Source organism: Pollicipes pollicipes, unplaced genomic scaffold (genome assembly GCF_011947565.3).
Source record: "Pollicipes pollicipes isolate AB1234 unplaced genomic scaffold, Ppol_2.1 Scaffold_6138;HRSCAF=7277_pilon_pilon_pilon, whole genome shotgun sequence".
Lineage (NCBI taxonomy): Eukaryota > Metazoa > Arthropoda > Thecostraca > Pollicipedomorpha > Pollicipedidae > Pollicipes > Pollicipes pollicipes.
The window spans coordinates 4,527,063-4,551,205 of NW_023596818.1; the positions used below are offsets into that span (position 1 = coordinate 4,527,063).

The 24,143-nt window shown below is 48.9% G+C and overlaps 1 protein-coding gene and 3 non-coding genes across 4 annotated transcripts; all 4 read left to right on the forward strand.

Moving 5' to 3' along the window:
* The first annotated feature begins 1,287 nt into the window (after nucleotides 1–1,287).
* Nucleotides 1,288–1,359, forward strand: TRNAP-CGG (transfer RNA proline (anticodon CGG)). Its single transcript has one exon. It is a non-coding gene; the product is annotated as a tRNA-Pro (tRNA).
* A 5,604-nt stretch (nucleotides 1,360–6,963) lies between these two features.
* On the forward strand, nucleotides 6,964–10,804 carry LOC119106089 (chymotrypsin-C-like). Its single transcript, XM_037229686.1, has 6 exons — nucleotides 6,964–7,014; nucleotides 7,506–7,647; nucleotides 9,214–9,739; nucleotides 9,890–10,180; nucleotides 10,250–10,380; nucleotides 10,797–10,804. Exons 1-6 carry the CDS (start codon nucleotides 6,964–6,966, stop codon nucleotides 10,802–10,804), a joined length of 1,149 nt encoding a protein of 382 aa, XP_037085581.1.
* A 9,829-nt stretch (nucleotides 10,805–20,633) lies between these two features.
* Nucleotides 20,634–20,705, forward strand: TRNAP-CGG (transfer RNA proline (anticodon CGG)). The gene has a single exon. It is a non-coding gene; the product is annotated as a tRNA-Pro (tRNA).
* A 2,732-nt stretch (nucleotides 20,706–23,437) lies between these two features.
* On the forward strand, nucleotides 23,438–23,509 carry TRNAP-AGG (transfer RNA proline (anticodon AGG)). Its single transcript has one exon. It is a non-coding gene; the product is annotated as a tRNA-Pro (tRNA).
* Nucleotides 23,510–24,143: the final 634 nt, after the last annotated feature.

Genomic DNA, 24,143 nt, shown 5'->3' on the forward strand with positions numbered 1-24,143 from the left:
CCAGCCATCACTATGTTGTGGCCAACGGGTGAACGAAAATGACGACGCTTCTGAAAACAGCATCCTTGAACTTCTTCATGACATCGGATCTTACATTTAGCGGGCAGTCTGAGGGCATTTTTCACGTATGCAATTTTTTGACTCATAAAAACGGATTGGCCCTTAAAGCACCGCGAAGTGGGGCTGGAATCTGGTGGTTGAACTGGAAGAGTAAATATGGAATATCTATTTTTCGCGTTTTGTAGCTAGTTATCTATCTAGAAAGCAGATTAACACGGCGCCCGCCGTATGGTGGCACTTGCAGTGGCCGAAACTTTTCGGTTTTGCGGAAGGTGCAACCCAGACCATCCTTGTTCTTGCTCTCGAGGTTGCGGGCGGGCATGTTCAAGCCTTTTTATGTAATTTGTTTCAATAATGCATTCTGAAAAATGACTGCTCTCAGGCAAACCTCGCATGACCCTGCTCGTTTTTTGAAGCTCATTTCGACCCAGCCTATTCAACAATAATGAGACCCCCAATCTACTCAACAATAATGGGACTAATACTCAACAATATTTCCTTCCGGGCAAGGGGCCTCTTGAGTTGAACACCAAGGGATCACCTTCAGCCCTGGACCGTTTCCGGTCAGGGCTAAAAGGCCACTTCGTCCCATCGCGAAGTGCCTTCTGGCTATCATTCTGGTGACACGGGGCGGGATCTCTTGGTCGTTCCGGAGGCCATTAGAAGGATATATAGTATCACATTGCTCCCAGCCCTGGCACGGGAGGCCTTTTGACCCGCGCGATTAGCCCCGGATCAGCACAGGAACCCTCACTGACGCAACAACCGCCCTCATTGGCGCGACCGTGCCGTGGCATTTGTGTGGCACGGCATGCAAGACAAAACGGATCTCTGATCTGCTTTCTGTACTTTGCCTCCTTCGTCCGCTGCCCTCTCTCTCCCGATTCTGCCCCAGTCTTTGGATCTCTGCCCTTTGCTCAGAATCATCTGCCCGATATCCCTCTTTATTATCTGCCGTGCACACCTTTTCGTTTTGTCCTCCACGTTGGTCCACCGTGGGCTACCACCCCATGGTGGTTCTTCCGGCCTGCCCTGTCTCAGTCCTTTTTCTGCACTGGTTTTCAGTTTACCAAGTTGTTTACACAAAATGACCGCACTAATAACCAGTGCCTTACGTTACGGGCTAGTGAGACGGTAGTGGGTGCGGAAAGTGGGTCCGGAACTGTCGACTCGCGATGTGAAAGTAATAGCACGGCTCGCAACCAGGACGTTACATTGTGTTTTGTCGGCTCGTTGGTCTAGGGGTATGATTCTCGCTTCGGGTGCGAGAGGTCCCGGATTCAAATCCCGGACGAGCCCAGTTATTGTATCAATGGTGTTCCTAGCAGTTCGCCCCCCCCCCCCCCCCCCCCCACCTAGTTAGACGATCACTATTCAATGACTTCTTCGACATCAGGGTTCGATATCCATGAGCGCATACGGCGTACTTGGACATTCAAAAGGTTTTTGTGGTAAGTTCGAATGCATGTGCGCAACCAATCTAAAATAGTCGTTTTGAAACAGTTGTGTACTTAATTACTTTGGCATGAATCATTATTGTGACTTTCAGCAATATTTTTGAAGAAGCAAATTTTGGATCTAACGTTATTGAATTGATTGCACTTTTAGGCAATCGCACCTAGCTTTTGAATTCCATTAACATTGTCTTGTGCTGAAAGGCATCGCATGCTTCAAATGATAGCTCGCAAATCCTGATGAATCGAATAGCATGATGTGTTCTTCTTTCTCCAATCCCGAACTGCGTCTTGTATGTTTATTTGTAATGTCCGTCGCTCCCCTCCGCTATGTCCTTTTCCGTCATCTCCTGTCTTGTCCTTCGTTCTGCCCTGTTGTCGGTCCCGACCTGGCCGGTGTGCTGCTCTGGGCTAGATGTGCTGCATATCCTGCTTTGCCTGCCTTGCTCTGTCACGTCTCCCTGTTCTTTGGAAGTACACAGGGTAGACAGCTGTATGTCCATGAAGTTCGCCATTAATTCAACGATTTATTCAGTAACGAGTTCCAATTTCTTTTAAAAAAGGTCTCAAGGTGAACTATGGCACGGAAATGACCATTATTTTGCAATATCATGCGATCTTCATGGCCAAAAGCCGGGCCAAAGGACAGGGAACTCAAAATCACCAGAAAATGACCGGCCGATTTGCAAGCTGCAGACATCAAAATATTCACATGTGCAAGAGCTAGCGTCCGTCAAAAATTCCTGAGCCTCTAAAAGTCACCGTTCAAGGTCAAACGCGAGCTCAAGGGACGGAGAACTCCATATCAACCAAAAATTGCCGGCCGATCTTAAACTTGCAAATATCAGAATATTCACTTCAGAAAAAACCAGCGTCCGTTACAAAGTCCTGACCTCTCATTGTCACCCTTCAAGGTCAAACGCTGCCTCAAAGAGCAGGGAACCAAATATCATCCAAAAATAACCGGCTAATTTTAAACTTGCAAGTATCAGAATATTCACCAGAGAGAGAACTAGCGTCTGTTATAAAGTCCTGACCTCTCAAGGTCATTTTTCAAGGTCAAACGCGGGCTCAACAAACGGGGACAAGTTTGACGAACTGTAGTTATTCCTGTAGTGTGCATTTTGGTGTTTGGAAAGTTAAAATCAGCTGGTAATTTTTTCGGCTATATGCATTTCCCGGTCTTTTAAGCCCGCGTTTGACTTTGAAGATCTACCTTAAGAAATCAGGACTTTTTGACGGACGCTAGGTCTTTCTGTGGTAAATATTTTGACTTTTACAAGTTTAAAATGGACCAGGACTTTGTTCAAGATATTGAGTTTTTCGTCCTTTGAGCCCGCGTTTGATGTTGAACGGTCACTTTGAACGGTCAGGACATTTTTACAGACGCTAGCACTTGCGCTTGTAAATGTTTTGATGCTTACAAATTTCAAATCGGCCAGTAATTTTTTTGGTGACGAAGAGTTCCCCGTCCTTTGAGCTCATAACTGGTGTTGAAGGGTGACCTTGATGGGTCAAGACCTTTTGACGGACGCCGTTTTTTCTGTGGTGATTATTCTGGTCCTGGGTAGTTTTAAATCAGCCGGTGATTTTGGGGTGATATTGAGTTCTCCGCACTTCGAATCCACGTGGACCTTGAATGGTGACCTTGAGGGGTCATGACTTTTTGACGGACATTAGTGCTCCTTGTGATGAATATTCTGATGTTCAAAAGTTAATAGCACAGTGCACTGGTTATTAGCGCCGTGCTTTTGTGACAAAAAATTGACAAGCCGGAAACCGATGTGGAGAAAGGAATGAGTCAGAACCAGACATGTGCCTGGTTCCTAACATTGGTTCCTGGATCCCACTGGTTCTTTCCACAAAACGAGATTCCGGATCCTGGTTTCCACTGGTTATTTCGACAACACAAGACTCTGGATCCTTGTTCCCACCGGTTCTTTCGACAAAACAAGGCCCTGGATCTTGGTTCTCACTGGATCTTTTGACTAGACCTCTATGGCCCTCAAGCCACGAGCTGAAGATTGCGGGGCACGACCAGTAGATCTTGGAATAACGCTATGGGCCTGCAAACCAGGCAAACTGAAGATTCATCTTCAGAAAGCGCACTTTTCCCGTCCCCTGACGTCACGCCGATGTGTGCCGTTTGGCTGCCGTTCATGGTACAATTGTACCCAACTGCACCGTTTACTGCCTTACGGTGTCCCGCATTTCATTAGCGGCTTTGGATCGGCTGGCGTTTCTATCGCCCAGGTTCGAGTGTCGCCCCCGTCTTTGTTGTGATCAAGGGTTGTGATTGTTGCGTACACGCGCTGAAAGTAAGCTGGGGCGATTGGCTTAGACTGCATGTGATTCGCAACAAACAATCAATGACGTCCTTTCATCAATTCCCTTCATCCCTGGATAAGTGAGTAGATACCTAGGTGCGTAGGTACCAAGCCACTTAGCTGCTACACATTAGCAAAGATTATAGGCTGGGGTGCTACTTGCTCCCGTGTGAGGAACCTGGCCTCTGCAATGTTAACTTGCCTCCCCCTTTGTTGATTCGGGGCTACCAATGGGCAATTCACTGTTGCTGAAATCTTGCAAAACTGAGGGGTGTATGAGTTGAAAATTGTTGCGCGTCACCACAAAATTGCCTTCTCTGGACGTCACATGATAGTGATAAATGCTACGCTGGCAAACCAATTTTGCATGAATTATGCAAAGGTAAAATAATCGTTCAAAAAAAGACAGTGCGTGTATATTTACTTTTCTACGTACCGACCTGGCCATGGGATGTGCAAGGCATAGCCTTATGGCGAAGAATCTCATGAAATAGCAGGTGAATGAGTTACTCTGGTAGGTTGCATGAATTTATGATGATTTGGTGGGATGTTGAGCGTATTATTAGGGAAAAAATATATTCAGGCCCTTGGGAAAGCATGAAAGCAGATCATTGATGAGGTATGTTTATGCTGTCACATTCACGACCAGAGAGTGATGTTTCCGATTCGGTTCATGGGTCTCCAGCCGCACTTTTTGTTTTGCTTCACTCCTCAGTTTCGAGAGAATAGACTGAAGTTGTGCAGAAACACATTTATGGGTGCATTTATTTCGGGAAGTTTTGTCATTATTCCACCATTTAGCCTAGTCCTGATATTTGGGAAACTTAGCTTGTGAGACACAGGTAAAACAAGGATCACGTGCATCTTCGCGCCAGTTATCTTTAACTTTGCAGAACGTGTGCAAGTTTGTCATTAACAGAGCGTCGAATAAATGATGAGCATGCTGTTATGTTTCCCATGAGCATGATCTTATGCTCACCGTCTCGATAAAATACGGTCACAGACATGAACTTGAGAAAATTATTAGTTCATATGCATTCAAAATTTGCCGATGAGTTTTAGTATGCGCCCGGCCGGGGTCTCAGACAACCGGGCCCGGGCGGGATGGGGGGGTGGGGGTGGAAGGAGGGGGGGGGGGGGGAGAAAGGAAGTTCACTTCCCCTTGGATCTGCAACTTCCAGACGTCGTGTAAGAAAGGCAAATTATGCCGTTGTGAAGGTCTCGTCAAATCATGAAGGGTGCACACTGCGTTCTTTAACCTAGGTCAAACGTGTGGTCACCAGAGGCCACGAAGTAAAAAAGGTCGTTCTGGTAGATGCGGTTAAAACACATGTTAACACGTCAAGACGGATCTTGAGGGCACATAAGTAAGTGTTAGACTGTGGGGTGTCCATTGCGACCATTTTTCCCCCTACAAGGGCCAGTTCAGATCAGGTCACCGTTCAAACTTGGTCTACCAGTAGCCCAAAAGAACGATACTTTTTTGTTTTCTTCACAATGTGCTTTTGACCACGTTACTGTACAAGGTGTAGCTGTGGAACAAACTATTCCAGACACAAAAATACCATTTTAGGGTGACCTAGAGGTCATCTGAGGCCAACTTAGATCAAATTCATACACCATCCAAATGAAAAGTGTGAAGCCCTAACCGGGTCTAGGTGACCACTACACCGTTTTTTTCTTTGGTTGGAAATGGTGCGTTGCACATCTATAGATACCCAAGGCTGCACAGCTCTTGTATACATTATGCATAGTATACACACTTCTGACAGCGAGCACTCTCTGCATATTTAGCTCCCATGACCGAATCGTTGCCACTCGCAGGAGCGGATTGGGTTCGGAATGAAAAATCGGGCAGAGAAGCGAGGATGGCCAGCAAGGAGAGCTTCCGGCAGTGGATTTGTTTGGGAAGTGAGGACGAGCAGACTGGTGTCACAACTTTGGCCATCTCCGAATGTTACCAGACGAGGACGTAGCAAACCGTCTTTGCGCGAAGCCCATCAATAATTTTGCCCCGGTCATAACTTGCATTTGAGGAGTGAAGATTGTCCCCTTGGTAGTGTTCTGCGCGGGGTGGAGCGAGACACCAACATTTTTCAGCAGAATTCGGTAGTTCTGAAGATGGCCTTTGTCTGAGGAGAGTTTTTGTTTTAAGGATGAGAGCCATTTACCGGGCTATCGATGTCCAGATCAGACACACCGCGAATAGCCTGAGTTAGTTTGTTCGACCAGAAAATATTGACTTTCCGGAAGGAAACGTTCTCATCCCTGCTTTCATAGCCAAAAATGAACCGAGTGGATCAAGACAAGTTTCTGGGTCCTGGTTTAGTCAGGCGTCATTCCAAGACATGCAACGGTCATGGCTAGAATGTGTTGCCTGTCCGATGGAGCCAGGGGTCTTTGCCAGAGTTAAGCGAGGGTCGGCGGGGGTTCGTGGTGGAGCCAGGGGTCTTTGCCAGAGTTAAGCGAGGGCCGGCGGGGGTTCGTGGTGGAGCCAGGGGTCTTTGCCAGAGTTAAGTGAAGGTCGGTGGTGGTTTGTGGTGGAGCCAGGGGGTCTTTGCCAGAGTTAAGCGAGGGCCGGCGGGGGTTCGTGGTGGACGTTTAGCAGGGCAGATCCGGAGTCAGAATCCACTGACACTCAAGTTTCGGTGGGAGGAGTAGTGGCGGAGCTAGACGCGATTTCAGCGTTCATGCCGTGGTCGGTGGTAGGTGTAGTCAATGCGCTGGGATCATCGTCGACGTACTCATCAATGGCCAACGGGCTGTTAATTTCTATGACAAAATCAGAATCACAGTGTGTTCATGGCCTCGTTCTTCTTACCTCGCTTCTCCGAAGCAGGGGAGCGCATAGAGAACGACAAAATATAAATGTCCAGGTGTGGTTAATGCGAAGTGTGGTACAAGCTATAGAAACGACGAGCAATAGGAAGGTCTGCTTGGTAGAAAGCTGCAGCAAGGGTAATTGCTCTATCTCAGGGAAGGCCCTGCCAAAATGGCATGGCAAATGACTGGTTCGACGATGTCTGATCAAATGACGATTTGGTTAGCTGTCATTTGGATTTAAGCCCTTTTGACCAGACATGATCATTGCAGGGCTATGGGATGAAGGAGAATGGATAACGATGGGGCACGACTACGTGCGCCTGGAGGCCAACTGCCGAGACTTAGCCCGCGCAAGAGACCCCTCTGCACGGTGTGCGCTGGACGCCCGGCCGGGGCCCCTCTTCAGGGGGCCTCTCTGTCCACTCGTGGCTGATGCATGCAGCCTGCCCCTGGCGAGTGGGACGCCGCGAGGATTCAGAATAAAACGAAGAAGAGGATGAAAAGGTCGGATAATGCAAAATGCAAAAGAAAGTCAATGCGATGCAAACGGCAGCCAACATGAGGCTTGTCGCAATACGGAAGGACGGAAGGGCCCCACCCCAACCATGACGAGGTCACTGACCTCACAAACCACTGGGCCACGCCATACCTCCCTCATCAGAGGATTAGCGGGAGAAACTAATTGTGGTGTAATTCCCGACGACGCCCGGCTTGCCATAATACCTCTGACGAATGTCTGCAGAGATATGGATCACCTTGAGCGTTCGCAGCGACAGCAGGTAGCAGCCAACCGCAAGCACAGCCGCGCGCCGCGTCCCCCTCCACCGGCTCGCGACCGCAGAGCGCTGCGGCGGCGGTGGAGCGCTCCGCCGTGCTTCAGCGCTGTCTCCAGCAGATCGTCGCGTTCGACGCGCCGATCCCGGCTGCAGGACTGCCCTGTCCCTCTGCCACGGTCGGCAGCTTCTGGAGCTGCACGTCACACGGTGCTCTCATGGTGCGTCTCTAAGACGGCCGCTCAACCGTTGAGTTTGGCGATTTTGGCTTCGGCACGAGCGATTTTAAGTTTCGACATGTGTGGCGTGCTTCAGAGCGGCGCATCTAACCTCTTTATAACGTGTCATGCTTCTCAGCGCGTCTCGATATCCTACGCACACCCCAAACAGCCCCGGGGTACGTGGCATTGTAATGCATTATGGCTGACACAGTCATGAGTTTTTTTAATGAAGTACAAATCTTTGGATTGCATGTTTTTCTGGGCTGGGTGCCCGCGGTAAGCAGCGCTTGTTTCGCCAGACCTGGCGCAATGGTAGAATTACAGCCAACAGCAGAACTTAGCCGCTAAAACTTCGTGAGCCGCAATGTTCGGCACAGCTCACCATGCTCTCTGACGTTACCAGACCGCTAACACGGCCGCTGCCACTGGTCACAGGCTACTCCAGTCGAGAGCAAATAGAGAGTGCCTAAAGCGACACGAACCCACCCTGCCCGAGGTCTGATAATCTGAAGGCAGGTGCTCTAACGGGCTGTGTTATCAGGAGGGACTATAGTATAGAGGGACTATAGTATAGTATAGTATAGACACCTCTTCTGATGGATCGCATGGACGCGAATTACAAAATTGTTTTTCCTTGAATTACACCCCATGCTTGGTTTTTCACGATGCTGCAGGTTTTCATTGCTTTGAAATGGGAAATTTGTTTAAGGAAGTTTGTGTTGGCTCCGCAGCAAGTAGCTTAGGAATCGACAGAATGTTTAACAATGTTTCGCTATTTAAACACCGGAGACGCAGCTTTGCGAGTGACTGTGGTGTTGGCGTGACGGTTAGGCACCATAAACGGCTGTCTCCCCGCACATGGCCGTGCGCCCTTAACCGCGGTATCCCACCTCCAGCGCTTAGCTGGTGATAATATTTAAACAGGGCAAAAACGGGACCAGGTGCGATGAGCGAAATTAGCCCGTGCTGAATCCCGTGTTGCGTTTAAACTGGCAGGGGCCGACGCAACCGGCGACTTACATTGGCAAGCGCCCGATGGATATCAGCTCTGGGAGCCCCTCCATGCCGCCGTGCATAACCCTGCGTTCTGGGCGGTGCGAATTGGTCCCTGCCAATATCACATAACACGCATCTCCTCATGCCGTCACGCCTGATGTCAAGTCCAGTCATGATCTTCATCGCAGCCTTTGCCGTCGTCTCTCCTTGGACGTTTACCGGGAATAGAACACCGATTGTTGACGTACCATAAGCCTTAGTTTTTTCAGCCATGTCTTTTCAATGTCGCGGGAGCGCCGACTCGAAAGCGGATTACACGGATAAGCCTGGGATGGTGGAATTTGCTGGCCCCGGTCCGTGATTCACGAGATAATGTCTGGTCAGTTGGAAAGCGGCAGAAGCGGCAGTCGGGCCGCGGAGAAGCTTGCTTGTTTCCACCCAGCAATGAGTGTCGGAGCACGCGCGCCGCTCGGGGCGGTACTCCTGCTAACTCTGTCGACGTGGCCGGCGGACGCGGTACGCACAGCCGACAGCGACCGGCCGGACCTGCTGCCGACAGACTGTGGCCGCCGCCTGGTGAGACCGGACGAAGCCGTCCGACTGTTTATAGTCGGGTCGGGTAACACCACCGCCTTCTACGGCCAGTACCCGTGGCAGGCGCGGCTGGTCGTATATGATGCCAATGCCCGGGGCTACATTCATCACTGCGGCGGCATCATCATTTCGCACGAACACGTGGTGACAGCCGCCCACTGCGTGGTTGAGGTCGTCCCCCATCGGCTGCTGGTGCGCGTCGGGGATCTTCGGATTGACAGCCGCGAGCTTTACGAGCAAGAGTTCGCCGTCGCCAGCTACCAAGTGCACAACCGGTTCGGCACGGAGCAAGGCCTGCGTCACGACGTGGCCCTTGTGCGGCTGCGTCGCCGCGTCGGACCCGGCATTGAGTTCGGCCGCTACGTGCAGCCGGCCTGCCTGCCGGCGGCCGACGCCGAGTACGAGACGTTCCTGCCGTGCGAGGTATCCGGCTGGGGGCGTACCTCAGACGGCGCGCCGATCTCGGAGGTGCTGCGCGGCGTCTCAGTGTCGTTGGTGTCGGACGTCTTCTGCGGCGCGCCCGAGGTTTACCAAGACCGCTTCCTACCCGGCGCCATGTTCTGCTCGGGTCCGACGGGCGGCGGCGCCGACAGCTGCGAGGGCGACTCGGGCGGCCCGCTGGTCTGTGGCGACGCCGACAGTGGCCGTTTCGTGGCGTATGGCGTCGTGTCGTCTGGCGATCCGCTGGGCTGCGGCCGACGACCCGGCCTGTACACCAAGCTGTCAGCATACGTGGGCTGGCTGCTGCGCCGCCTCCAGCTGGACCAGGAAGAGGACGCGGTCCCGAGCACGGCTGTGACTTCAACTCCAGAGGTCCCCGGTCGGCCTGAGGGCGACCTGGGCCGGCCTTGCTTCACCCCGGACGGCGTAGCCGGCTTCTGCTTCCCGCTGCGAGACTGTCCCGACTTGCTGCCGGCGCGCGGCGGGAATCGGTCAGATCTGTTGGGCCGGCCTCTCTGCGGGCTGGGCGCAGCTTTCACGCCGCTGTTCTGCTGTCCCAGACAGGCCGCGCGCAGCGCAGGCTGCGGACGGACCAGCTTCTCGCCGCCGCAGCTGGGTGCTGCGTTCGCCAAGAACGCCGCCAACTTCCCCTGGCTGGTGGCCATCAGCGATAAGAGCAGCGGCGTCCGAGGTGAATTTTATTGCGGAGGCGCCGTGATCTCCGACCGGTGGGTGTTGACAGGGGCGACCTGCGCTCAGGCCGAGAGCGGGATAACGGTGCGGTTTGGTGACCTCGACTTACAGGATACATCCGACGACAATCCCAGCGCACCCTCGTTCGAACTGGACATTGTGGAGGTTGTGCGGCATCCCGAGTTTGCACCGCGGAATCGCGCCAGGTCTCAGGACATTGCGCTGATGAAAACCGCGTCAAAAATTACATTTTCTAGCACTGTAAGCCCTATATGTCTACCAGACGCGCTCCCCACATCGACTGTGCCAACGGACAAGGACCTCATCTTTGCGGGCTGGGGTGCGCCCAATTTTGGCGACAATATCGCGCTCTTGTGGCTGAAGTGGGCAAGAGTGAGAGTGGTTGATTTGCAGGGTTGTAGAGCCAATTACACTAAAAGTGCATCAGAGGAAATTTCACAGTTTTTTGGAGCAGGTACGTTTTGCATAAAGCTTCTTGAACCAACAACAGATTTCACGTGTGCCGTCAACGCTGGCGATCAGGGCTCTCCCTTTATGGACGTTGTCAGAGAAGGCGGCATTGATAAATGGTACGCGGTGGGGCTGGCTCTTGGTGGGACCGGTTGTGGCATTGACGAGTTTCCGAACATTAATATCGCGCTTGGACCATCGATGGACTGGATTAAGTCTGTCATCACATCGGTCTCGTAAATGCTATTTTAGTTATGTGTGTCGCTCAGCAGTGCAATCCTTCGTCTCCGCTGTTTTCGGGATATTTCTCGTTTAGTGTGTTGCATGGGCTGAGCTCCGTCAACCGCAGTTTGAAATGGCAACAGCCAAGATACCCTGCTGGCAGCACAATTGTTTTGTTTTAGTTGCGTGGGAGCTGACCCGCGCTTTGACGTTTGACTCTAAATTTCACGTTTGACTTCCTGTGTGGACGGAGTTGATTCCGATTCATATGTGGACGGAGTTGATTCCGACTTCTGTGTGGACGGAATTAAATCCTATTCTGATTCCTTCTCACAGCGCATGGGTTTGATTGCGAACCTGCCTTTGTACACCGCGACAGCAATGTGAGACGACTCCGGTTTGCGATGGTAGCTGAACAAATTTCGGAATCGATTCAGATGGAGTCGAATGACATCTTGAAATTGCGAATGCTGTTGATCCGTATTAAGCTGATAAAATACACTCCAGGCTTCTCGTGGGCTTCAATGGTTGGGTTCACTTATGAATACCCACACCTAGGAAATGAGCGGCGCAGTTAGCTGGATAGATTTGAAAACGCGCCGTTGCGGGTGGAGGGTGCAGGTATGGGCTAGACGTACACCAAATGTCGCGAACATGCCTACAAAATAATGCAAAAAGGTAGCATTTGCGCTCATTTTAGTAACAATAAACTTTGTTCACCCGATTTTTGCAATCATCAACGCAAATAAGTAGATGTGGTTACCAACTTTCTTGAAACTCTCATTAGTCTAGTGCTAAAGCGCTGTGGTAAATAACAGAGAATAAGTACCTTGAAGGACCTGTTCTGGCGTATCAATTGAGCGCCTCTGCCCCCATCCAGTGAGCGTGTGGCTTTCCCGTGGGTGCTTGCCAGCCTTCTAAACCCACCCGTCGCAAACCGCGATTTACATTTATTTTGCACAGATTTACATTTATTTGTATATCATTTGTGTATTATTATTATATCATTTGTGTGCTATATATATATATATATATATATATATATATATATATATATATATATATATATATATATGGTTCACTTATGAATACCCACACCTAGGAAATGAGCGGCATAAGTGTGAATAATATATATGATAAGTGAATAATATATATATATATATATGTATATATATATATATATATATATATGTATATATATACGTATATATATTATTGCATTTTATTTGTGCGATTTACATTTATTTGTATCTTACTTATTTTGTATAGATGCTGCACTACGTGTAGCATCTATACAAAATAGCTGAATGAAGAGAAGCAGGAATTGAGAATAAATAGCAATGAGGAAATGTACCAGGACTATGCACCGGTTGTGCAACCCACCACACAACCAAAGTATGGAGTTTCGTTCTTGTGTCATCAAGCTTCTAACCTTTTTTATTCGACTTTTGCCCGTTGTATTATGGACGGCTGTCAAGACAGCTTCGTATTCATATTCACATTCAGATTTACCTTCGAGCCCGGGCCTCTTCAATTTCGCCCAAATTTCGCACACAGGCAGGAGTTACTGAGCAGATAATGGCGTGCCAGTCATTTCCGATCATATTGAAAACTTCCAGAGGCAACCAAAGTTCAAGGTCACTGAGTCCGACCCTACGATTCCGCTCAGCCTGGACTACTACAATTTAGGTAAAACCTCCACACAGGGAGTGTTCAAATCGTTGATCACGCTACAGCAAACCGTTTGGTGTCGCACTGAAGAATGAACCATCTAGAGGCGAAATTGTTCGTTCGACGTGTGAGGTTTCCGAGGTTTGGATGTGAAAACGTTCGCCGTACTCATATTCAAATCTCAGATTCAAATTTGTCTATTGACCGAACCCATACAATTTAGCTAAAACTATGTATGTAGGGGTACTCGATACGCTGATCACGCTGCAGCAAAAGCTTTGGCGTGACATGGAAAGATCAGTTTTCTAGACCCAAAGGTCTCCAACGCATTTACATTCAATTTTGTCTTGTCCGGATTAGTCGATTACCGGAGCAACATTGTTGGTATAATAGCTTGCGCACAGATAGCACTCATTGCACCGATCACAATGGTATACACCGTATACCGTCGCACTGAAAAATCTGACCTACAAAGGTCTCCACAGTTCCAGGTCACTGACCGCGAAATCCTACGACGTAGCTAAAAACACACCCATAGAAGGCACTAGATGAGCTGGCCACGCTTCAGCAAAAACTTCTGCGTCACGTTGAAAAATGAGGTCTCTGGAGCAAGAACAGTGTTCACACACTGCCGCTTCAGAAACGTATTCGCCGAATATTATGACCACTTTGACTAGAACTGTTGACGCAGAAAGTATTTTGTGTGCTGATCACAACGCAACTGTTTCTTGCAACTGAATTGCTTCCATCACCCCTAAAAAATGAGCCTTCCAGGGGCAAGTGAGTCCGCCTTACTCACATTCAATGTTTCGGATTCCGATTTGTCCATCGCCCGGACTCAAGCGATTGGTTTAAAAACTTGTGCGAAGAAAGTGCTCAAAGGGGCCCTGCTCGATCTGTCGATTGAACACGATTGTCAGCTGGAATGTGTGCTGTCTTGCGTGCCGGCGCAGCGTTTGATGTGTGGGCTGACGGGAAAGTTTGTGACTTTACCTTTCTTGTTGCCTTTACCTTTTAACTCCTTTAGATCACTAACTCTGCTTTACTGCCGATCATGCCATACTCCCTCTAAAGTGGTACATGGAAGCGTGCCTCCGCTGCACTATTGCCAGCTGTTCCACCCGGAAGTTTTGTGCTCCTTCCCATTCCCCTCTCATTTCAATTTCTTACCATCTCTTTTCGAGCGTTTGCTCACTTTTTTGTAGAAGAAAGGTCTATCGATTCGTCACGGCTACTTGTGCTGGCATGAAGCCCATTCTCTCACTGAACTCCCACCTATATTGACAAGGCTCTTGTTCGAGACGAAAGGTGTTTCGCTCCTGTTCTCCATCTTTTACGAGTACTCTGACGCTATTACTTTACTTCGGAATGCAACCACATGCCACACTTATCACTGTCCCTCACCTTCTCATAGCTACTCTTGGCAGCTCAATACTCTTCTTTTCTCTTTTACGTTTCATGCCCCCAAAATTATAGACAAGAGCCCCCAACCCACCTAACGTACTCGCAAACGCAAGAGCTACCACGTCAGACTCGCGTTTCCTTGTCAGAGCGATTTATATGACCTGGTAGTATTTTCTCTCCATGCTGACGGACTGACAAAAAATCGTGGCAGCAGCGTCAGCCCGCTGGTGTCGTCACAAACCACGTGGCTCTGTGGTTACGTGACGGAAGGAGTACGCTCAGTCGTAATTGGTGCCGACGAACGTGCTGTCGACAGATCGAACGTGGCGAGGAAAAGAGAAAGCAAAGAGAAAAAGAGAAAATAAATGAATTTATATATATATATATATATATATATATATATATATATATACACATATATATATATATATATATATATATATATATATAAGTGTCCGTATATATTTTGACGCTCTTCTGCGTGTTGAGATGCTATTGCATCGTCGGTTTAGTTTGAGACACATCTTTGATGACTTGCTATTTGCACATCTCGTCTCCCCCACGTAAGCGAAGTGTCTCTCTGCTTAGTATCAACACAGGCCCGTCTCTCGCTGGCGCCATGACCGACCCCGGCATAAGACTGGCGTGAACATGTGCCTTGGATCGTCACGAAGGTAGGCGCATATTTTACGGCGATCCGTGTAGCCGTCTGCGCTGTTTTTTTTTATAAAGTACTGCGAACACACAGGCAGACCGCCGCGCGCATGGAAATTGGTGAATCACACGTCGAGCTCGGAAAGCGAATGATGAAATGACAAATCGTGTTAGGAGTGCTGTCAACATGCGTCGCTCCTTTTCCAACGTCATTTAAAGCGTCCTTCTCAACAACCTTGTATTTCAGCTACCCCATGAGGAGTGAGCACCATCACCGTTCTCAGGCCGGCATCCCCACACCGGCGCCAGGCAGCCGGTGTGGGGATGAGATAGTTCCCCGGCCCGCGCAGAGGCGGAGGGAGACGTGCGGCCCGGGTCCCGGCGGCCGGCCGGCCGGCCCGCTAGCCTGGCAGTGTCAGGGCCGCTCTGCACAGCGGTGGGTGGAGACAGCCGACACGTCGGGTGGGAAAACGCAGCGGGAAGATAGGGCTTGCCATTCGGCCATATCGTTAAGACAAAAGATAGTTCGTCCAAAATTACTCACATTATGCATCATGTGATTGTGATCGCCAAATTCCATATCCGTCGACCATTGTACATTCCAACGTTTTGAAATCTTTTCTCATCGTCGGAGAAATAAAGTGGCGCAAAAAAACATTCCCAGACACACAAACTCATTACTTGTGCCGATGGAGGAGGGGGGGGGGGGGGGGGGGAGAGACAGCTGGATGATACGAAACAACACTCCTGCTCCTGGGTCGGTCAGTGGTATTCTGCTGCGCGGCACAACATACTTTGCAGTCATGGGCTACTTAAATAAAGCATTATTCATTACAGTTTTTGCTGAGCCCCTGGGTTCACATCTGATTAAAAAGGCCAATAATATCTTGCTTAACCCATCTAACCTGTCATCTAAGAGTCTAAAAAAACTAGAGCCCAAAGAGAGCAAATCCAAAACCGACACCGCACAGTGGGGCTATTTTGAGCTTTTTGCTTACCGCAAACACTAACAGCATCTACCTGAGAACCCTCTTGATTAGGCATAGCCCATGCGTCTGCGAGGTGCGTGTGGCACTCTCAAACCGTGGGCGCGCTACGACTTGTGCTCGACTCAAATTTTTTGAGTCTGCTCAGAACTAACTCGCAGATTTTGGGATCCGATTCAGCTCACGACTCAAGCCGTGCCACATTTTTTTTAATCGACTCAGTTTCAACCCATTGCTTGCATTGACTCATTTGATGTACAACTTACGGCTTACAAATCAAGATGTTATATATATATATATATATATATATATATAATGGTATGGAAAAAGTCCGAATAGCCCAGCAGCAAGTCGTTTGTTGTTGCGTCTATATGCCGTTTGAGCCCACCAAATGCAGTGCAGCAAACAATACCTTTCCTGTAACCTGTTTTCCGACCATCTCTGTTAAGTCTCAGCTATAACGCTAGCATGTCCTACCTCGCACCCGCAACCCGGATACGTTGGTTATATAGCATGCAGTGTGGACTAGACTACACTTAACCTCAAATTTCGTAGTTTACATGTCAGGTGTCAGCCAAGTGCATTCGCCCCGCAGGGGCACCGAGTTCGGCCGGTGTAGGGGACTGGCGCCCCCTCGGGTCCCAGCTCCGGCAACGGGTGGACAGCGCAAGCTGTTCCTCTCAGGGCGTAGCGACCTGCCGGTACGTGAACTCGCAGTCTAACGTTGTGAGTTCGCAGTCAACGTTGGACGACACTGGCTGTTCGAATTCTCTTGGTGATTGGATGCTCTGTGCTGAGAAGAAGCTTCGAAATTGTGATAAGCCGCCCTAACCGGTGGCAAAGCGCAAGGCGTAGGAATAAATTACTTAGTAATGATCATTTGCGAGAACGCCATTTACGAAACACATGGTTTGCCACTCATTTCACTCAAATATCGTGATAAGCGTTGTTTGATCTCGTCGCCACCCCACCCTATCAAAATTTGATTGCGCCGCCCCTGTCTTCAATCCTGGGCTCGCTGTAAACTAATTCATCACCCGCCTAGGAAATCCCGTCACAGCGCTGAACGTACCCAAATCAAAGACCCAAATAACAGTAAGCCTGTCGCAGACGAAGTGATGCACTCAATCATCTGATTCGAATATGAAACTCCTGTCGACCTGTCCAAAAGGCCCGCCGCTCCGCGAGACTGTGCCGGCCCGACCAACACGAGGTTCAGTGGCAGGTCCATGCCCCTGGTCTGTCCCATATTCGCTTACGCCCGGGCACTTGGACGTGCTTACAGTTGCTATGTTGAACTAATGTACTATTTGAATGGCTTTACGCATGCATTAGCGCAGCGCAAAGTGCACCAGAAGGTCATGTGCGCCAATTTTATTGATGTGGATGGCGAGACGGTGCCTCTGAAAGCAATAACCGGGCTCATTCGGGATTTGAACCCGGGACCTCTCGCACCCTAAGCGAGAATCGTACCCCTAGACCAACGAGCCGACAATAGACATTTAAGCGTTCCAATTCTGACTCGTGCCGCTACTTTCACCTCATGCGATGTACAGCTCCGAGCAGCATGGCCACACCCACCATCGTCTCACCATCTCATGACGTCAAACATTGGCTTCATACTGCCGCCGGGGAGCGTAGGCCCAGCAGCGGGGCTTGGCCAGTGCCATTGTGAACACGTTGGTGTACATGGGTCATATCAATCACCTGGTGATGCATGCAAACAACTTAATTAGAAAGTGGCTTGCTCCCTGGAGAAGAGCCGATATGTTAAGCTGACTTCGCGCTTCACGTTGTGTGCTGTTCCCCGTGCCAGGGTACCACAGAGAACACAATATAGGGTAGAACAAAGGACAGAGTAGGACAGGAGACAGGACGGGGCAGAGGAATAAATGACGGCGGACAGGAAAGGACAGAGGGTTCAGGGCTTGACAAATGACAGTGCAGAACGAGAGATAGGTTATGGCACGCAAGAACGCAGGACAGAATGTAGGCATGGAACCAAATCGTCCAGGTGGTCTAGGGAATTATGCTGGACTCGTTATCCAGCAGCAATGTGCACGGGTGAGTCCCAGAGCGACCAAGGGCGGCCGTGCCGCAGCATTTGTGTGCTTTGGCATGTAAAACGAAACGGATCTTGCTCTGATCTGCTCTCTGCCCTTTGCCTGCTTCGTCCACTGTCCTCTCTTTCGATCCTGCCCAAGTCCTTCGTTGTCGTCTGCCGCGCACACCTTTTTGCTTTGCCTTGTACGTTGTCCCGCCTGCGCTATCACTCGTGCCCTTGTAGCCTGGTCAGTCTTTTTCTGCATCAGTTTTCCGGATTACCAGTCTTTTATCACAAAATGAGCGCTAATAATCAGTGCCTTGCAGTATGATATTTTGAGACGTTACTGGGTACAGACAGCGGGTCCGGAGCTGTCGACTAAAGTAACAGAGCGGCACACAACTAACACGTTATTTACACGTCGACGGCCCGTTGGCCTAGTGGTGTAGTTCTCGTGTCGGGTGCGAGAGGCCCCGGTTTCAAATCCCGGACGAGCCCAGTTATTGATATGGACGTTGCTCCTAGTATTCCGTCTTCCCCACCGACTTGCACGATCGCTATTCAGTTAGTGCTTCGACTTTCAGCTTCGGTATCCATGTCCCAGTATATATGTCTTTGAATGTCCCAGTACGCACATGCGACGTACTGGGATATTCAAAGAGGCACTGTGGTATGTTCGAAGACGTGCGTGCTGTGTGATGTGGGCAACAAATCTCAAAGTGTCATTTTGAGACAGTTGCGTACTTAATTATTTTGGAATCAGTCAGTAGCGTAACTTTCAGCGATATTTTTGGAGAAGCAAATTTTGGATCTAACATGATTGAATTGATTGCACTTTAAAACCTAGATTTTGAATCGCATCAACAATGTTTTGTGATGAATGACATTGCATGTTTTAAACACCTGATTAATAGCTCGCAGGTGCTGAGCAATCAAATAGCATGACGTCTTCTTCTTTCTCTAATGCCGCGTTTCGTCCCGTCATATTCTTGGCACTGCCCAATCCCCACGCTTTCCTGTATCCTGTTCCGTCTTATCCTATTCTGTCCTAGGTTCTGCCCTGTCATCGATCCAGTCCTGCCCGATGTCCTGCTCTATGCTTTACGTGCTGTTCTCCTACCACGTCTTGCTCTGTTACATCGCCCCAGGGGCGGATCCAGAGGGGGTGGCCACGGGATCATGCACGGGCGGACCCAGGATTTTGTTAAAGGGGGCCACGCGACATGGTGGGGCTCCTCCAAAAATATTCTTGCTTTTCGCTGGACAAAAAAAAATGAAGTTGAATTTTCGAAACATATTTGTTGTTCATGCTTTGTATATATGTATATATATATATATATATATATATATATATATATATATATATATATATATATATATATATATATATATATATATATATATATATATATATTCAAAGCATGAACAACAAAATCTCTCTCTCTCTCTCTCTCTCTCTCTCTCTCTCTCTCTCTCTCTCTCTCTCTCTCTCTCTCTCTCTCTCTCTCTCTCTCTCTCTCTGGAATCCCATATTTCCTCACACCCGCGCACTTGAATGTGCTTACAGCTGGTGGGTTTAACTAGTGTCCTATTTGCATGACTTCACCATAAGCATTAGCGCAGCGCAACGCGCTCCAGGAACTCATGTGCACCAATCTTCATTGCTGCAGATGGCGAGTAACAGCCTTTGAAGGCGATGGTTTGAGCCCGGGACCTCTCGCGCCCTAAGCGAGAATCATACCCCTAGACCAACAAGCGGTCAACGGTCGCTTAAACGTTCCAATTTTGGCTCGTGCCTTTACTTTCACCTCGCGCGATGTACAGCTTCGAGAAGACTGGCCACACCCATCATCGTCTCACATCTTATGACGTTAAGCAATGGCTTCACACTTCCGCCGGGGAGCGTATGCCCAGCAGCGGAGCTTGGCCAGTGCCATTGTGATCACGTTGGTGTGCATGGGTAATATTAACCGCCTAGTGATGCATGGCAACAACTTAATTGGAAAGTGGCTCGTTCTGTGGAGAGGAACCGATATTTTAAGTTGACTTCGCGCTTCACGCCGGGTGCTGTTCCCTACGCTCAGGGTACCACAGAAGACGCAATAAAGGTTAGAACAAAGGACTGATCAGGACAGAAGACAGGACAGGACAGAGGACTAAACAAAGGAGGCAGGAAAAGACAGAGAGTTCAGGGCTTAGCAAGTGGCAGTGCAGCACGAGGGGTAGGTTATCACAGAGGAGAAGACAGGACAGAGGGCATGGAACAAAGCCGTCTCCGTGGTTTAGGGGGAAAGATGCTGGACTCGTAATCCAGCAGTAGTGTGTGCAAGTAGCTCCCAGAGCAATCCCGGGTGACCGTGCCGCAGCATTTGTGTGAAACGGCATGCAAGACAGAAAGGATCTTTGATCTGCTTTCTGTATTTTGCCTCCTTCGTCCACTGCCTTTTCTCTCTCGATCCTGTCCTTAGTGTTTGGATCTCTGCCATTCGCTCGGAGTCATCTGCCCGATATCCTTCCTTGCTATCTGCCCTGCGTACCTTTTCGTTCCGCCCTGCACGTTGGTCCACCCTGGGCTAACACCCCAAGGTGGTTCTTCTGGCCTGTCCTGGCTCAGTCCTTTTTCTGCACTGGTTTCGGTTTACCAAGTTGTTTACACAAGATGTCCGCACTAATAACGAGTGTCTTACACTTTGAGCTCGTGAGACGACACTGGGTGTGGACAGTGGGTCCAGAGCTGTCGACTCGCGATGTGAAACTAACAGCACGCCTCGCAACCAGGACGTTACAATTCATTTTGTCGGCTCGTTGGTCTAGGGGTATGATTCTCGCTTCGGGTGCGAGAGGTCCCGGGTTCAAATCCCGGACGAGCCCAGTTATTGTATCAATGGTGTTCCTAGCAGTCCGTCTTCCCCACTTACTTAGACGATCGCTATTCGATGCGTTCTTTGACTTCAAGGTTCGATATCCTATGAGCGCATGCGGCGTGCTGGGACATTCAAAAGGTCATTGTTGTAAGTTCGAATGCATGTGTTCAACCAATCTATACCTGTCATTTTGAGACAGTTGTGTACTTGAATTAATCATTGTTGTGACTTTCAGCAATATTTTTGAAGAAGCAAATTTTGGATCTCACATCATTGAATTTATTGCACTTTTAATCGATCGCACCTAGCTTTTAAATTCAATTAAGATTGTCCTGTGCTGAAAGACATTGCATGCTTCAAATGATAGCTCGCAAATCCTGATAAATCGAATAGCATAACGTATTCTTCTTTCTCCAATTCCGGACTGTGTCTTGTGCTTTTATTTGTACTGTCCGTCGCTACGCTCAGCAATTTCCTGTTCCGCTACGTCCTGTCCTGTCCTTCGTTCTGTCCTGCTGTCGGTCCCGACCTGGCCAGTGTGCTGCTCTGGGCTTAATGTGCTGCATATCCTGCTTTGCCTGCCTCGCGTGTCTTGCTCTGTCACGTCGCCCTGTTCTTTGGGAGGACACAGGGCAGACAGCTATATGTCCGTGAAGCTGGTGATTTATTCAGAGATTTATTCAGCGATGAGTTTCGATTTCTTTCAAGAAAGGTCTCAATGTGAACTATGGCGCAAAAAATGACATTTATTTTGCAATATCATGTGATCATCGACGTCAAATTCTTGGTCAAAGGGCGGCGAACTCGATGTCACCGGGAAATTACGGCTGATTTGCAAGTTACAAGCTTCAAAATATTCAAAAGTGCAAGAGCTGGCGTCCGTCAAAAAGTCCTGACCTCTCAAAGTCACCCTTCAAGGTCAAACGCGGGCTAAAAGGACTGGGAGCTCAAAAGTTGCCAGCCGATTTTAAACTTGCAAGCATCAGAATATTTACCACAGAAACAACTAGCGTCCGTTTAAAGTTCTGATTCCTCAAGGTCACCTCTTAGTGTCGAACGTGGGATCAAAGGACGGGGAATTCAACATGACCCAAAAATTCCCGCCCGATTTTAAGCTTCCTAAGATCAGAACTTTCAACACAGAAAGAACTAGACGTCCGTCAAAACATCCTGACCTCTCAACGACAACCTTCAAGGGCAAACGCGGGCTCAACGAACGAGGACTAGTTTGGCCGACTCTGGTCCTTTCTGTGGTATATATTCTGATATATGCAAGTTTAAAATCGGGCGGTAATTTCTGGTTCACATGAATTTCACCGTCCTTTAAGCCCGTTTTTGACATTGAAGGGTGACATTGAGAATTCAAGACTTTTTGTCTGACGCTAGTTCTTTCTGTGGTGAATATTCTGATATTTGCAAGTTTAAAATCGGCCGGTGATTTTGGGGTAATATTCTCCGTAATAATAATGAATTCTCCGTCTTCTTTGCCCCACGTTGACCTTGAAGGATGACCTTGAGAGGTCAGGACTTTTGGACGAACGCTTGTTCCTTTTGTGTTAAATATTGTTATGTTGTGTGTGTGTGTGATGATTAAATAAATATTCTAGCTCTTGAAATTTTGAATGTTTTAACGTTTGCAGTTCTCAAATAGGCCAGTGATCCTTGGGTGATATGAGGTTCCCGTCTTTTGAGCACGCGTTTGACCTTGAACGGTGGCTTTGAGAGGCCAGGACCTTTGAACAAAAGCTAGTTTTTCATGCTGAATATTGTAATGTTTGTAAGTTTAAAATTGGTCGGTAGTTTTTGGTTGATTTGGACTGCCTGTCCTTTGAGCCCGTGTTTGACCTTCAGGAATCAGGACTTTTTAAGGACGGTAGGTAGTCGGACGGACGGTAGACGGTAGACGGACGGTAGTCCTTTCTGTGGTGATTATTCTGATATTGGGTAGTTTAAATATTCCGGTAATTTTGGGGTGATATTGAGTTTTCAGCCTTTTGAGTCTACGTTTGACCATAAACGGTGCCTTGAAAGGTCAGAACTTTTTGATGGACGCTAATTCTTCTTGTGATGAATATTCTGACATTGGCAAGTTTAAAATCGGCCGGTAACTTATGGGTAATATTGAGTTTCCCGTCCATTTAGCCCACGTTTAGCCTTGAAGGATGACCTTGAAAATTCTGGACTTTTTGACAGACGCTAGTTTTTTCGTTGGTCAATATTCTGATGTTTGCAAGTTAAAAATGGGCTGGTAATTTTGGGGTAATATGGAATTTGCCGTCCTTTGAGTCCACGGTTGAGCTTGAAGGGTGATTTTGAGTTGTCAGTGCCTTTCGACGGACGTGCTCTTGCGCTTGTGAATATGTTGATGCTTGCAGCCTGCAAATCGGCCGATAAATTGCTGGTGATATCGAGTTCTCTTACTTTGACGCAGCTTTTGACCTCTAAGGTTACTTGATATTGCAACATAAAGGTATTTCCGATGTTCTCGTGCTATAATTGCTCTTGAGACGTTTTTCAGAGAATTCGGAACCAGTCGCTGAATAAATCGCTGTATGAATCGCTAGCTTAACATGTACATAAGCCGGACATATGCCGGGGCACTCCTTGGTTACTCCCCATGCTCGACGTCACGAGCTTGTTAGACCATAGTGAATGTGGCCAGTGTGCTCTGGGCCGCCCAAAGTACGAAGTGAAAGTTACGGCACAGGCCAGAATTTGAAGAATTGAGCATGCGCTATCGGCTCGTTGGTCTAGGGGTATGATTCTCGCTTAGGGTGCGAGAGGCCCCGGGTTCAAATCCCGGACGAGCCCAGTTGTTGCTGCTGAAGGTATTACTGGCAGTCTATGTTAGGTTATCAGCGCACATAATTTCCTCGAGCCCTCTGAGCCCCTCAGTTGCATGTGGAAAGCAGCCAGGTGTACAGCACAATGTCCAAGCCCACCGAGTGCAAGCACGTTGGAGCATGCGTCTGTAAAGGTATGGGCTTAATCCTTGCGATCGAATGCAAAATGCGGTGAATAGTGGTGTGTTACCGTAATACCCGTTGCGTGAAAGCGATTGTAAGAGGCCATTAACGATGATTGACAGGAGATCTTCGATGGCCGCGTTTGGTATGTGATATGTACTAAGGGCATGTGCATCAGTCGTGCCACGGAACCTCGCGTTGACCGGGTTTTTCCACGCGATTCCAATTCCACGCACAAACTGGTTTCGTGAGTATTTTCCTATTCGTGATGTGCAGCTGACGTCAGTTTATCTGGGACGGGCTTGCTGTTGTTCGGGTGCTGCGTTCAGACATGTCCGCTGCCGATATGTAATATGATAAATATCGTGTCATCGCAAGCGGCCGAAGTGGATGGCGTACCATGGCAAGTGCGGGACCTGCGGCCTCGGTACAGCGATGCATCACGACGCGACGCCAGTGACAAGGAGGACGGACCCCTA

What these genes read in the sequence shown, in the direction of transcription:
- LOC119106089 (XM_037229686.1), top strand. Translation starts at nt 6,964, where the DNA reads ATGGGGCACGACTACGTGCGCCTGGAGGCCAACTGCCGAGACTTAGCC. An exon ending in CTGCGCGGCGTCTCAGTGTC is followed by an intron (nt 9,740 to 9,889) that starts GTTGGTGTCGGA and finishes CGACGCCGACAG; the next exon opens with TGGCCGTTTCGTGGCGTATG. An exon ending in CCGGCGCGCGGCGGGAATCG is followed by an intron (nt 10,181 to 10,249) that starts GTCAGATCTGTT and finishes CTGCTGTCCCAG; the next exon opens with ACAGGCCGCGCGCAGCGCAG.